Below are 14907 nucleotides of genomic sequence, written 5' to 3' on the forward strand. Positions count from 1 at the left end.
GAGGGGTTTCATTGCGAAGTTAAGGAGAACGCTGGGAATGCCGGGTGGGAAAGCGACGAAGCGCAGGAGCAACGGGGGGGCTTGCAGGAGGCGACGTATGCATGAGTTGGGTAGTCTTCATGCCATAGCCTTTCATACTTCTGAGCCCGGTGTGGTTGGTTACAGTTTCTGCGGGCGCTCGGGAGACATAGCGGGGGGCCGGGCACGGTCATGGGAGGGGTGAAGGGGTGTATTGCAAGGAGGGAGGATGCTGGGTAGGCCGAGGGTGATGCAGACTGTCACTTTCAAAGGTGGGAGGTAATAGAGCCTGGTTGGGGGGGAACTTGGGGGCAGAGGGTGTGCAGTTTCCATGGGGAGGTTGGGTGCGGCTGCACCCGAGGCTGGGCCCAGGGCCACCTGATGGACCTTGCAGCGGCGCGCAAGGAGGATGGTGGTACGGTTTGGTTGCCATTTGGATGGAGGTGTTGCCGGGCTCGATCTGCTAGCGGGGGGGGGCAAGTTGTGGAGAGTTGGGAAGGAAGCGGAGGTTTCAGTGAGTGGGGGAGGGGGGATTGGGGGGGCAAATTAGGGATGGGTGACTCGTATGTCTCGGGAGGGGGCGGAAGGGGGGATTGGTACAGGGGGGCGCCCAATAGGGGGGATTGTGTCCCGGACTGCGGGAGGTTTCAATGGAGGGAAGGAATGCTGGGAGGGGGGGGTCGGGAGCAAGAGGTGGTGGAAGCAGGTAACAGTGGGCAGGGTCGCTGTCTCGGGAGGAGATGAGTTTGTGGGCAAGGCTGGGTAATCCAAACATTTAAAAACACATACATGCTGACTAGGGTTATAAGGCGATAAAAGCGCGCCAGGGGCACTGATTTAAGTGGCTAGGGAAGAGGCGGCAACGGGTCGGATTACAGGGTAAAGGAGGGAGGGACCAGATTGGGGGGATGAGGCCGTCCAAGAGGAGGAATTTCTCGATTAAGGAGATCAGGGTGGGCGTGGTATGACCAGTTGGGCGGTCCGTTAAAGCTGGGAAGTAACGAACGCTATGTTTTCCTTCCATGGGGGAGGCGGACGGTCTTGCATTTTAGCTATTGTGGCAGAGCATGGCGGCTTTTATAACCACTTCAAGCTCAATTTGTGTTTAATGCTAGACTCGCATTTGCATACTGCGGTATGGCTGCATTAAAAATACATGCAGTTACGGTTGGAAGGCCTCGAGCACGGCAAGGGGGAAGGCCATGTAGGGTAATTAGGAAGCCACACCTGTCCGCGTCTGGAATGGTTGGATCCCACATGTGAATGGTTGCAATGAATGAGCTTGTCCTCTTAGGCAGGGCCAGGCTTTGTCAGGACAGTGCTGCCAAGTGTTAATGCTGCCGTGTTTGGAAGCCCCTCTAGCAATCCCTCTTATGAGAAAAATTAAGGATGTTGCGCATGTGTAGCTAGGGGGTCATGTCTGGTCAGCGGTTGTGTTTAAGCGTGCGCTTGGGAGAGCAAGCCCGCGAGCGATGCGAGGAATGCGCGTGCGGCCGTGAAAGTAAAGACAAGACCAGCCCGGCCACAAAAGTGGTGCACACACGAGCGCCCGCCGCGTCGAAAGTTGAAGCACGCACTTGGGAGAGCAAGCCAGCGAGCGATGCAAGAAATGCGCGTGCGGCCGTAAAAGACCAGACAAACCCGGCCTCAAAAGTGGTGCACGCGCGAGTGCCGGCCGCGGCGAAAGTGAGAGCACCGTGTTTTAATGACCCATGACGGAGGAAAGACAGATGGCGGCTGCGTGCGTAACCGTAAGCTTGAGACCACCAAAAGCCTGTGGTAGCACTTTCAAACCCCGCTTACTAAATGTCTCGCAGAGCAATACATGCGCTGGCTCAGGCGAGACCTAAAAATGAACTAACTATGCTTCCTGACTGGTCCAAACACATACAATTCAAATGACAATTGTGTCTAGTTTTGTGTACATATCCCATATACTCCAATTACATAGAGACTGTTATTTAGGAGACCCTTCGTATAAGTCTGCTGGACTTTGTGCAACAAGTGAAGTCCACACTATACCCATATTACAGAGCATCCCAACTCAGGATTGTCGGGGAGTGATTGAGGAGTGAGTCTGATAAACACTGGGTTCTTATGGCTAGATCATCAGCTTGAGATTCCTTTAGATCAAATTAGGCTGTCGATGAAATATGTATGCCAAAATGTTCACTGCAGTCGGATCACAAGCACCCTCTTTGACTTATGTGACAGAATAGCAAATAAAATATAGGATAACTGTATTCCCATCACCATTCATGACAACTCTAAATTTCACCTGGCCACTGTGGTTTCGACATTCCAAAGATGGTGAGAAGTTTACCGAAGAATGATGGTCGTTAGTCATTATTTCTCATGTAATTACATAGAGCGTCTTTATATCATGGCCACAACTTTGGGAGTCACTACATCCAGAGTACCTTTATCTAGCAATGTTGCTAGTAAGTTTATAATTAACTTATTGATGGAATTGCACAATGATCACGTCTGTCTCAGCCCTCCAAAATGCATTATGGTAAATGCAGTTCAAGTTAGTCCATAACCTAGTTTTTCTTGTGTTCACATGAGAACGGCAAAGAGTATGTTGGGGGGAAGCATGACCTGTTGCTTGTTGTCTGTGGATCCTTGCCAGAAAGCTTCCAGGTGCAGAGTCTAGGCTCTGGAAACCAATCGCCCGCTCCCCCAGGGGATAGGAGCTCATATGTGCATTGTTTGGTGGTGGAGTTGAAAAATGGTTACAGGTCTGTCCTAGTTCTCCCAAGTGAATTATGGTCATATTCCTCAACAAGATACTCTTTGCTCTGTGTTAAGGGCTAACATCAGTGGCTGCACGTCAACACTCAAGAGACCACCAGTAAAATTGCAGGTCATAGACTTCTTTGAACTGCATTTACCATAATGCACTGGGGAGTATTGAAACAGAGCTGTGCGACTCCACATCCTAGCAATGTATATAACAAACTTGTATTTTCTACACAGGGCTTTCACCACAGTATTATTATAGCCCAGCCTGACTTCCCATTAACTCCTACAACCTCTAACCCCCGTGGATATTCTTGCACCACATTTTGTAGTCACTTGGAGGTGTGGGCTGAGGACTGGGATGGCAAATTTGGTTCAGAGTCGTGCAGGCGAAATAAAGTTAAGGGAGGGTGGAAAAAAGGTCTAATAGGAAATGTTGCTCGGGCCTACAGCCCAAACTGCTAAACGAATTTAAACAAAATTGTGCATGACAGTAGAGCTTTAGTTTGCTGTGAGATATAAGCATTTTAAAAAGTTGTTGAGTGGGATTTAAAGAGTTAACCGTTTCGAAAATTTTGACCATTTGGGATCCACTGGTCTTTCAGGAATCTGAACAGTCAGAAATTAAGGGAGTACAGTCACCATGTCCAGATTAAATAAAATTAAAGGTCCATATAAGTGGGCAGGATAGTTACACCCTGACCCTGGAGCCACTGGAGATCCTGGGGATGCACAAATCCACGACTGTGAAGCAAAACAGTTAAGAGAGAAAGCAATGAAGGGTCCATGGTTTATCAAAAAATAGCAGAACTGTATAAACTAGCTAGTATATTTTATTGCGTGTTCCTTTCAGAAGCGGCTTTGTGTTGTATGTACCTTCTTTATGCGGTCACTCCAATATTCTGTGCTGTGGCAATTGGATGTTTCTGTTGAAGAGTGTCCTGTGCAGCGTTATTTCTCAATAATAATTCCATTCTTATTAAATTACTTCAATACTTCCATAGTTATAACAGCAAAGAGCGACTGAACGCTCATCTTGATGTTTCCTCTCAGTTTTGACCACTAGCAACAGATCAGTGCCTGCTTGAATCCCTGCTCCAGCATCAACGCCTCCTCCTCTTTTCCCCCTGTGTTTCCGCTCCTCCCAGCCTTAAGGCAACAGTCAATGGAGGTACTGGTCGCATCTGGAAAATATCCTCAGCGGAAAGCTATTGTCGTCTCCTGGCTGGGCTATTAAGCTGATTTGCTCATTCTCCGTGCTATGCTGAGGTGCATCCGTGGTTCGCGGACCTCGCAGCATTGAGCTGCCTTGGCCATTTTGCATGTGTGCAGAGCTTCTTGTAGCCGACCATGCCACAGAGCACTCAAGCGCCATGCATAGGTACAACACACATTTGCTCTTGCAGTCCAGTTACTCAGTCTTCAAGGAACCATACTGTGTTATAAAGGTCAGTGTGGCATAGCTGTGGACAGTATGCAACAATGTGAAGGCTAGAGGAGGGTAATTTATATTTTCTGTGGTACATTCAGCTCGACTTTCCATCCTTTAAGTCGGATTGTGTTGTATAGCCATGCAGTGTACAAATCCTCCACCACCCTTTCTGCAGTAACATGGAGAACAATCTTTGAAGTGGGACATGTGGGTCAGATTGTTTAACAATTGTGTGCTGACCATAAACGGCAAACCTCTATACCCGGCTCTCAATTAGTATTACTACCTCTGCTGATTGTGGTAGGGCCTAGTTTATAGAAATATTTGCTGCCAATTGCAGCTCCATGGTACGATTACTAACTTTGCTGATTGTGGCAGGACATGTAATGTTTGTGGTAGGACATGGTTTATTTGAACATTTGCTGCCAATAGCAGCTCTACGGGGTACCAAGAAACTATAGAAAGGATGACGTTACACTTAATTAAGGAACCATACAGTATTATGTAACACCATCCACATGTTAGTGGATGAACACATTGATTCCTACATTGCAGCATTGAGGATTGTGGAAGCAAAAAAGGATTTTGAAGACATAACTGACAAATACATTGGTGATCAACTAATTGTCAGATGTTCAGGTACAAAAATACAAGTACAGTTATTAATCCCACTTTGGCCAAGACTGTTGACACTGCAAAGTGTGTTGAGGGTTCCATAAAATTGTTCAAAACCCTAAATGAAGAAAAGAGCTTAACAATGTCGGTGGCCAGGTATCCTTTAAAAGTACTGACAGGGCTACTGGTTTTGAAAGTTACAAAGACAAGTTATTTTACAAAAACAAGCTCATTTGCAATAAGTGTGTTCCCGAAATCGCACTTCTCTCAAGAATATTTTCTTCTGGAAAGTAATGCTTCTGGTCTAGGATGGTTGGACACTTACCAACGTGTGCTTAATAGAAATTGCGCCAAATTTGTTCAGCAGGGTGTACAAGTTAAGAAATTAAGGTTCACTCAAAGTTTTTTTTATTTTTTTTTTTATTGTGGTTCAAGGTTAAAGTGAGGTACGTGAGTCTGAGGAATGTGAAAAGAATGTTGAGATCATCGACCCAGAATCTTACCACCCGCCAGTCTGCAAATGTACTATTGATGGATGTTGAGGTTTTAGTGGACACTGGTTCTTCTTTCACAATCATTTCTGATCAGTATTTGTTCAGACACTAGTGAAAACCAAAACCTGATACCAATGATATCAAGACTATTGCATTCGGTGGTAGTGTTATAGACCGAAGTTGTTTTGTATTTGTCATAAAATGACAGGTTTTGAAAGTAATAAAGACAAATTCTGAGCAAAGAAAGCTAGGAACTGGACATGAAGCAGGGTTTACAACTGCAGTCTATTGCCTGAGTTACTGTGCTTTGTACCTGGCCAAGCAACAATACAAATAGTTGATCTATAGTCCGCACTTCTGTGTTTCTTTTGTTGTTGTGAGATTTAATAAGTATCTGCAGTGGGTTTGATGTTAGAAAATATGTTACTTTATGTTATGTTATGGTATTACAATTTATAGAGTGCACATTTAACCTAAGGTGTCTTGGTGCTAACTGAAACGCCCTTCGTTTTGGAAAAGCCCGGTTTTATGTTTTTCCCTAAAGATACGTAAGGTAGGGATGGCTCTGATGTGAGGGGGCAGACTGTTCCAGAGTTTAGTTGCACCTGTGAAAAAGCTTCTTCCACCACGGTTCGATTTCCTGAATCTGGGGTTTGTGAGTTTTGTCACCCAGGGAACGCAGAGATCTGCTTGGGGTGTACCATTGAAAGCTCTGTCTAAGAAAATCTGGGTCAGAATTATGTAGTGCCTTATGGGCAATGCAAAGAGCTTTGAATTTAATACGACTCCTTAATGGGAACCAGTGAAGCCTACGTGTTCCAAGGAAGATTGAGTGGAATTTAGGCAAATCTAGGGTCATTGTGGCTGCAGCGTTTTGTACTAACTGAAGTTTGTTGGTATATTGGTATGTAAATGCACCTTCTTAAACTGAATATGGTCTGTTCAGCCGAGACAGTCGAAGTTGTCGCTATTCACCCAATGACATCATGTTCCAAAATGGTTCTATTTTGTCAGCTAAACGATGGTCAGATGATCTGGGAGTTAAAAACTCAGCTATTGAAGCTTGCACCAACTATACCTTTACATTGAGGAAAAGCAAGACCGTTACAGCTGTGTTAATCACATACCTGACAATGCATGTATATTCTTCCATACCCATTCATGTTACCAGGGATCACATATACGACCATTTCCTTTTGTGACTCGCAATGTGCGAATTTTAGCAACTCGCAATTTGCGAGTCGCAAAAAGAAATGCACTAATGTGCCTCAGACAAATTTTGTGATTCCAAATGTGGTCACAAATGACCTGCCTCATCAATATTTATGAGGCAGGTCGCAATTTGTGACCCATTGGGAATGGATAATAACACAGGGATAGTGGCCTGCTAGGGACAGCATAGCCCTTGGCATGCCCCTTCCTAATAGCGACTTGCAAACTCTATTTTGAGAGTCAATAACAGGTTACCAACTCGCAAAATCGGGTTGGTACATGCTACAACCCTTTTTAACGGTCTCAAACATCCCGGATCTCTGTTTGCGACCGCTAAAAAAACAGTTGTACATGTGCCCCCAAATACCATAAGAAACAAATACTTACATTCTCTCTCACTCTCTCTTTCACTCTCTTCCCCCCAATCATGGTCCTAAAATCTCTCTAGAATTTTCTTATAATTTACTCATTGACATTATGAGTTCTCTTAGAAGGGCAGTCGCAAGATCAAGATTGCAGATGTTACACTTTCATATGTATGTCTCTAAATATTTCTCAGTAAACAAAAATATTGGCTTTCAGGTTCTGCATTCTTCTCCTTCATTATAAACAGGCTTTTTCAAAGTCACCCGAAGAGTCCGTAGTATATGCACAGGAACGACTGATGAACAGCATGCGTGTGGCAGAAGCAATGCATCTCAAAACTTGCAAAACCCTGCCTCTTGTATACATTGGCTTTTCCAGTATAGAACCTTCTGTAAATTATCTGCTGGGATATGCTTTTTTATTCTCTTCATCATTAGCTAATACATCACCTGCTGTCTGTTAAAGTAAGAATACTGCTGCATTACATTAAAGCATGAATTGGCACTAGAATCATTAAATGCAATTGTTTAATAAAGACCTTTTACTTTTTCCTCCAGGGCTGGGTTCGATCTGTTCGTGCGCAAAAGGAAGTTCTGTTTCTGCACATAAATGATGGCACATCGCTGCAAAGCCTACAGATCGTTGCTGATCCAAGCATGGAAAGCAGGTTATCTTTTTATGTTTGCTTATTTATTTTAATATATTTATTTTCATTGCCTGAGGTGGTGAAACAAGCAGTCTCGCGTGAACTCCTGGAGTAGGTGAATAATCGCAGAGCTAACACGTCGCTGCAATCAGTCTAGAAGTGAATTGTCAGAACCCCTTTTAGAGGGCCACGGGCTCGCAGGGGCTGCTGGACACAACCATGGTGTTTGAGGCCTTTTACTCCTAATGTCCCGGGGCCCAATCCTGAGGATACTGAGCAACTGGACCAAATACCCCTTTTGCACTTGACTCTCCCCGTGGTAGCTGTGGTTGGGCATTTAAGACATGGTCGGAGGGATGTAGATACAGGTTGGTGAAAACGACTCATAACTCAAAGTGCTAACAGTACGATTAATAGATCAATGTCCAGTCCAACACTTGCTTCTATAGAAAAAAGATGTTTTTTTTATTTCTAACTCTACACATGCAAAGGTATACGACATTCAAAAGCAATAACCCAGTCCCCCTTGAGGTCTGGGCTCTAGCATTTATCAGGCACATCCCTGTCCCACCCTCCTTGGTGTAAAGTATTTAGGGTTATTTCCTATTCAAGGGTGGCCTCATCCAAGGAATGCAAAGTATTTGCCATACTCAAGAGTTTTCCCTTTTACTCCTTAGGAATTAGTCCAAAGTGTTTATTATGCTGCAGCGCCATTAGCAGCAAGTCCCCCAGGGGCCCAAAGGGTCGCTTTCATTCTTACCAAGGCAGTGTGGGGGATGAGATGCTGGTGTGATCCTCTGTCTCCCGAGTGGAGCTCCGAGTTTAGGCAGACTTTGGTGAACCTCAGGGACTTTGTCATGACCCAATAACAGCATGTGGGCTCGATCCGCTGGTCACAGCAGTCTTCTTCCAGTCCGGGTGACAACGCGAACCTTAGGCCAAAGGGATACTGGCAACCCTCCTAGCATATGGGATTACTGCCGTAATCACGATCCAGGTGCAGACTCTCCTGAAGCGATCACTTCACTAAGGTGGCACCTACTGGCATGTAGGATTGCTTGTATCCGAAGTCACAAGTCCCACATTTTTGGCCCAAAATCATTTCACTGGTGACCCCCTCTGGCATACAAGGTTACCACGGTGCTGCCTGGTGCTTCCAGCCCAGTGCCTCCAATATGGCTCAGAACCAGCATACAAAGGTCACAGAGCCGATACTGCACACCACAACGGCCCAATCAGTGCACAGCCTCACACCTCGCTCGGGAATAGAGGAATTCTCATGCAGGGTTCCCCACTGGACCTCACTCCCTCCAACACTCTTTTCTCCTTCACAGGGCACACTGGTCTTGCAGGCCGGCTCCTGGGCAGGTGATCTTGGTGCCCTAGGTGATGTCACTTGTCTCAGCAGGGTGGCATGCAGGCCTTGGCCCCTAATCCTGGTCACAGGCAGAAGTCTTGCAGAGCTTCGTCCTTCTCACACAGCCTGTCTGACTGCTTGGCTGATAACACATTTTTGGAGACTCTATCTCCCCTTCTTATTGTCCATATGTTATTTAGGGTCTGAATCTTTGACATTTTATGTTGGGGTTCTACTTCTTTTGAAATGAGCACTTCAATCTTTCTTCTTTTTCTCATGAAAGATGTCTGTCACAGCAGGCAAAGCTCCTCTAATCGGCATGTCTTCACCAGGCAGACCTGGGCTTCCCAAAGTGGAACCCAGGATCCTCCATATAATGTACCATTGCAGGCACACTGACCTGGTGTACATTCACAGCACACTTACTGTTCGGCAATAATAACTCTATGCTTTGTACCCTTACATGTACACATGCATTCAGTAAACACACTCTGTCTGCTCGCACTGTTCAGCACTGAGGTGTTTGTTCATTTAGCCAGGGTGTGTTATTTACAACACTCCCATATTGCCAGCACATACACTCGCTCACCATGTGCGCTGCACAACACTTAACCCTTCATGAATTGTACTTCACACAAGCACACATACACCCAACACATGCTTTCATTGTGCACGCACAGCACTACATCTGTCATGTCATGTATTCCTTACAGACAGACATACATACACTCACCCTACACATGCACTACACAGTATTTCTCTGCCACTGTACTGTACCCTTCCCAGGCACATATGCAACCACGCAGAATTGCTACTCCAGTTCTATGCAGCACTCCACATCTACCTGATGTTGGTCAAGTGTGAGTTAAGCACACAGCAGCGGAACTTTTGAAAGGTGAGATCCTCTAGGCCTCACTCTAGTGAAACATGGTAAAAAGGTCCTGTTCACTACTAATGATTACTACACGGTATGCTGCCACCACTGTGCTTGTGCAGCTTAACTCCTGTTGAAGAACTTGGTATACTTCCACCACTATGAGGGTGGGACTTTGGGTACCCGTCCCTGTCTAACAAGACCGCAATCCTGAGACAGGCCTATGTCATGGCGCACACGCATGATCTGTGTTGGCCGATGAAAAAAAGTCAGAATTAGAGATCCAGACAACAGTACAGTTGGACACTTGGGGAAGGAGTACATGTCTTTACCATGAAGAGGGCTTTTCTGTCCCAACATGGATGATTATACATGTTGTGGCTGCTGGGAAAATAAGTGGCATCCTGCAGTAAGTTGAGAAAGTACATTTTTAGCACATCAATAAATGATATGACAAGATATTGCTAGAATTGTAAGTTTTACATTTTTGTAGATTTGTCCACCTAATGTCTGTCCATAGTTCACAGGGGATATACACAAGCTGTAAATAATAGCTAAAGTGAGAACCAAAGGTAGGTATTTAATCTCAGTCTGTTCTTAAAATGATAGTCCAGTTGGAGATTCAGTGTAAAGCAATGACTCCATTGCAAATTAAGTAAATATACAAATCCAAAAACCTTCCTGCTAATTTAAGATTTAAAAAAACTTGGAGACACACCTTCAAATATTTGATATTTAAATATGTGCAAACCCACATCTAAGTTTATCCTGCCATCGCCACGCTTCTCACACAAAGTTCAGATATGCCATATGGTTGTCTATGACCAAACTCCCTTCATTACTTACCCCTCAACAATATATATCATTCAGTATTCTTCTGATAGGCTCTTACTCCCTCCAATCCAGTAAAACACATTATGCAGCTATTGGCAAATGTAGGCATACAAACACTTCAAAGCCACATGGTTGGCATGTGCTACCAACTCAGCAACCTGTCTCACTCTTCACACCAAAATAGATCGTATACCATTCAGTGCAAGTTAGCACAATCTTTTCCACATAACATTCTGCTTCTGCTGGACATTCACCCTATTAAAGCTAAAGAAGTGACACAGCCATGTGGTACATGCATCCATGCACATAGCACAACATCAGGATCCCCAGCAGGATCATGTATGTCTTAGATTTCACATTAAACCAATATGAACCGTTACAAGATAATATTTTGGACAAATCTCTGTTAACTAACCAAACGCCATTAAACCTGGAACCAAACAATCAAAACATAGTGGGTCGATGAAATCTGAGAACTTTATGGAAGGAGTGTCCACATGCTGAACCATCACAGGTGGAAGTGTGCTAAGAACAGAAGATCCTGCAGTCCCTCCATTGCCACTTGTTCAAGATTGGTTCAATTAGAAATAGACTTTTATCACTACAAAATCAAATCTATATACAACAACTTCGATCCCCTAGCACCCTGCCGAAGATATAATCGGCCAACTACCTACCGCCACTAAAGAGGACCGTCACTTGATGGACTGGAACACCCTCACAATGGAGCATACCACAGAGATCATGAAATCAGTCCACTCTGAGGTCCCCACTGACCCCCTCCCCCCCACCATCTCTACAACCTAGGAGGAACCCTGATCAGCTTGAAGCTGACCACCCACATCAATTCTTCCATTCAAAGCGCAACCTTCCTAGAAAACTGGAAACACACAGAGGTCAAGGCTCTCCTGAAAAACAATTCAGCAGACCCTAAAGAACCTAGTAACTACTGGCCCATCTCGCATCTACCCTTCCCAATCAAAATCATAGAGCACGCCATCAACAGACAACTCTTCTACCATCTAGAGAATCACGAGCTCCAGGATAGTCCTCAGTCAGAATTCCGCAGCAACCACAGCACCAAAACCTCCTTCATCACAGACACGATCCAGACCATTATGGACCGAGGGAAGACAGCAGCACTCATCCTATTCGACCTCTCCACAGCTTCCGACAGTGTCTCCCAATAGACCCTTGGCCCTGAGATGCATAGTCTTTTTCCTCTTCAACAGAACTCAATGAGTCAAACTCCCAATGTACACCTCTGGACCCAAAGAACCTCATCTACGGAGTCCCACAAGGACCATCGTTTATCCCTACCCTCTTCATCATATACATGGCACCGCTCACCCACACTCCACGGAATCAACATTGTCTATTATGCAGATGACACACCGCTCATCCTTTCCCTCTTGGACTATGCCAACACCACCAGGACCAACTTCGCCACCTTCACGTCCAGTATGGCGACCTGGATGAAACAGAACTGCCTAAAGCGCAACACTGACAAAACTGAAGTTCTGACTTTCACTACAATAGCTTTCTGTGGGACTCCTCCTGGTGGCCAGCTGAACTGGGACCCACTCCACTCCACCCCTACAGACCACGGCAGAAACCTCGTAGTCATACTGGACAGCAAACATACGATGACCCAACAGGTGAACTCCGTAACTTCTCCTTGCTCCTACATTTTACTTAGGCTCCGCAAGTTCTTCAAATGGCTTCTCCAAAACAACTGACACCCCGTCTCCCAAGCCCTCATCACCAGCAGACTGGACTATGGCAACATACTCTACGCTGCTATCCCACCTCATACAAAGATTTCAGAATACCCACAACGCCGCCACCAGGCTCCTTCTCAACATCACCCGCAGCACCCACATCATGCCTCTCTTCAAAGTCTACATTGGCCTCCCATCCAGAAATGCTGCCAATTCAAGCTGCTCATCCACGCTTACAACCTTTCCATAACGCCAGACCTGCCTACCTCAACCGCCACCCACACTTTGACAATCCAGAAAGACAACTGCGCTCAGCCACACTCCCTTGCACAGATCTCACACATTCGCAGAAGCAGGAAAGGAGGCCGCTTGTTCTCCTACATCACTGCTTAAACCTGGAACAACCTTCCCCAGCATATCAGGACCTCTCCTTTCCTTATCAATCTCCTCAAAAACTTAGCTCCTGATTGGCCTATACAACTGCTCTAGCACCTGTATACCCTCATGGGTGATATGTTATGTAGATTTGTAGAGTGCACATAACACAACATTACAATATCACCCCGCTGGCTGTCTACACTTTTGCCGTATCACACAGGAAAGAAGGCAATCAAAAACCTTGCATTGATGCAAACATCAAACCTAAATTCAGTGCGAAGCTTTCGTTCGTCCTGTACATGGTTTGTAACAGTTAAGGGGTTTCTTCATCAGTATTTCTCCATGTCTAACTGGTTGGTCTGACTACCTCGAGCTTTCCTTCTAGATACTGATTTCTGTGAGGTTTAAACACTCATCAAATTGCAAATGATACATCAACAGGCCTCGGAATCTTAGACACTTGATGGGAGTTCTCTTTTAGCCCACGGTAGAGCTCTATCCTCCTACTCTTTTAGAAATGGCTGGCAGTCGCCCTTCAGACAGGAGCAGTGAAGAAAGGAAGCTTCAAAGGGTTTGATGCATCACTGTGATCTTGGTGCCCAAGCGAACACTTGAAGAATGATAATACAATATAAAATGTATAATATGCAAATCCATCACCCAGAAGTACTCTGTATTAATTGAAGACTTGTTAATCTTTATTCCCCTTTGTAGTAGAGTCCGGTTCGGGTGTTCTAGGGAAAAACCCAGATTATGGCGTTGGGAGAGCCCTGATTCTTTTTGACCCACATGCTACTTTTGACACACGGTACCATAACACACTGCGATAAATACTCAAGCAGGTTGGGATACAACATCTTCCACTAGCATGGATTCAATTGTTTATGTCTGGTAGAGAACAGTCTATGACAATTACACATTTCAAGACTTGCATCTAGAAGTGTGTTGCTCTGCAGGCCTCTGTGCTACCCCCTATCTTTACAGGTTGTCACCTCAATCAGTAGAATTGATTGGATGTTTTGATGGCCATCGTTTTAAGGATCATCAAAGTGGTCCACATGTGTTGAAGCACAGACCATGATACCCAAGTGCAGAGTGAGTGGGAATGGATGTATACATGCAAGAAAGTGAGAGCGTGAGAGACTATGCAAACATACGTACGTTCATGCTGTCCGACCATCCTCAAGGTTAGGATGAAGAGATGTATGTGCAATTTGCTTGGGAGCCTTTAGATTTGATAAGACCATGACTTCTAGAAGATTGCATTACTAGCATAGGACTATTTGCTGTGTTCACAGAAGGTCAAAGTTGTGCAAATGTTATGGCATGATAGTTTTCTAAATGGGTGGAAATGTGCTCTTGGCTTCTGTAAGTAAGGTTGTTACTGATTTCTTGTCGGATGTTTTTCTTGGAGGAGGGCCTTTCCCTAAACATAGTGTTGGGTAAAAGGATTTTATTAGCAGTTTCTTACAAATTAGTCGTTTTAAACAGTGGCACTGTATGATCCACAGAGTCAAACTTGATAAGAAGACTGCTCTAAGGTGTCATTATTCATGCATGAAATCTCTCTTTTCAGTTTAATTGAGGAAGTTTTGTAGCAAGTGTTAGCTAGAATGTGTAACAGAACTTAGTTCTAATAACAAACCGCCAATCGATACATGTGCTCTTCAAAGACAAAATATTGGTCTTGTTAAGCCATTGATTAACTGGTAGATGTAAAAACTACAACAGTTCAATAGTTTCAATTAAGACAATGTTTTTGCTTCAGAACCAACTAGTGCAGAAATCTATGTATGTTTAATGAGTTGTAATGTCTTACATTGGTTGTTCTTTGGCTGATAACCCCCACTTAAGTTCTCCTGCCAATAGGTAAAGGAGATATAGGTGGTGATTCTGATATCGCAGATGAATTGTCTATTGCCGCGGTCAGTGGCTGTTGGGACAATCTGAAAGCTGTCGCCTGAAGAATACCAGTAAATAAACGAGGTGGCAGTGTGTGTGGCCAGAATGCTGCATCGCGTTTACCCTTGGTTTCCAGCTACTTGAATCCTTCATCCGTATAGTTCAGAGACATTAAAGCTATTGTCTAATTAAACCTTGCATTGTCAATCCATTGGACCAGGTGAATATTTTGGAAATTCATATATGAAATGTTTTTGTGGGATAATTAGCATTCAGAGTTGTTTGTTCATTTCAAAAGGATAACAATAGTGTTTCA

General features: G+C 44.7%; 1 protein-coding gene across 1 annotated transcript in view; it reads left to right on the forward strand.

Annotated features, from left to right (window-relative positions):
• Positions 1 to 14907, forward strand: part of NARS2 (asparaginyl-tRNA synthetase 2, mitochondrial) — a 491158-nt gene that overhangs the window by 17891 nt on the left and 458360 nt on the right. Inside the window, exon 2 of the mRNA XM_085623239.1 lies at positions 7437 to 7546. Within this exon, the coding sequence (XP_085479365.1) occupies positions 7437 to 7546 (110 nt within the window). The remainder of the gene's footprint in view (positions 1 to 7436; positions 7547 to 14907) is intronic.

This window comes from Triturus cristatus, chromosome 8, assembly GCF_964204655.1.
Source record: "Triturus cristatus chromosome 8, aTriCri1.1, whole genome shotgun sequence".
Classification (NCBI taxonomy): domain Eukaryota; kingdom Metazoa; phylum Chordata; class Amphibia; order Caudata; family Salamandridae; genus Triturus; species Triturus cristatus.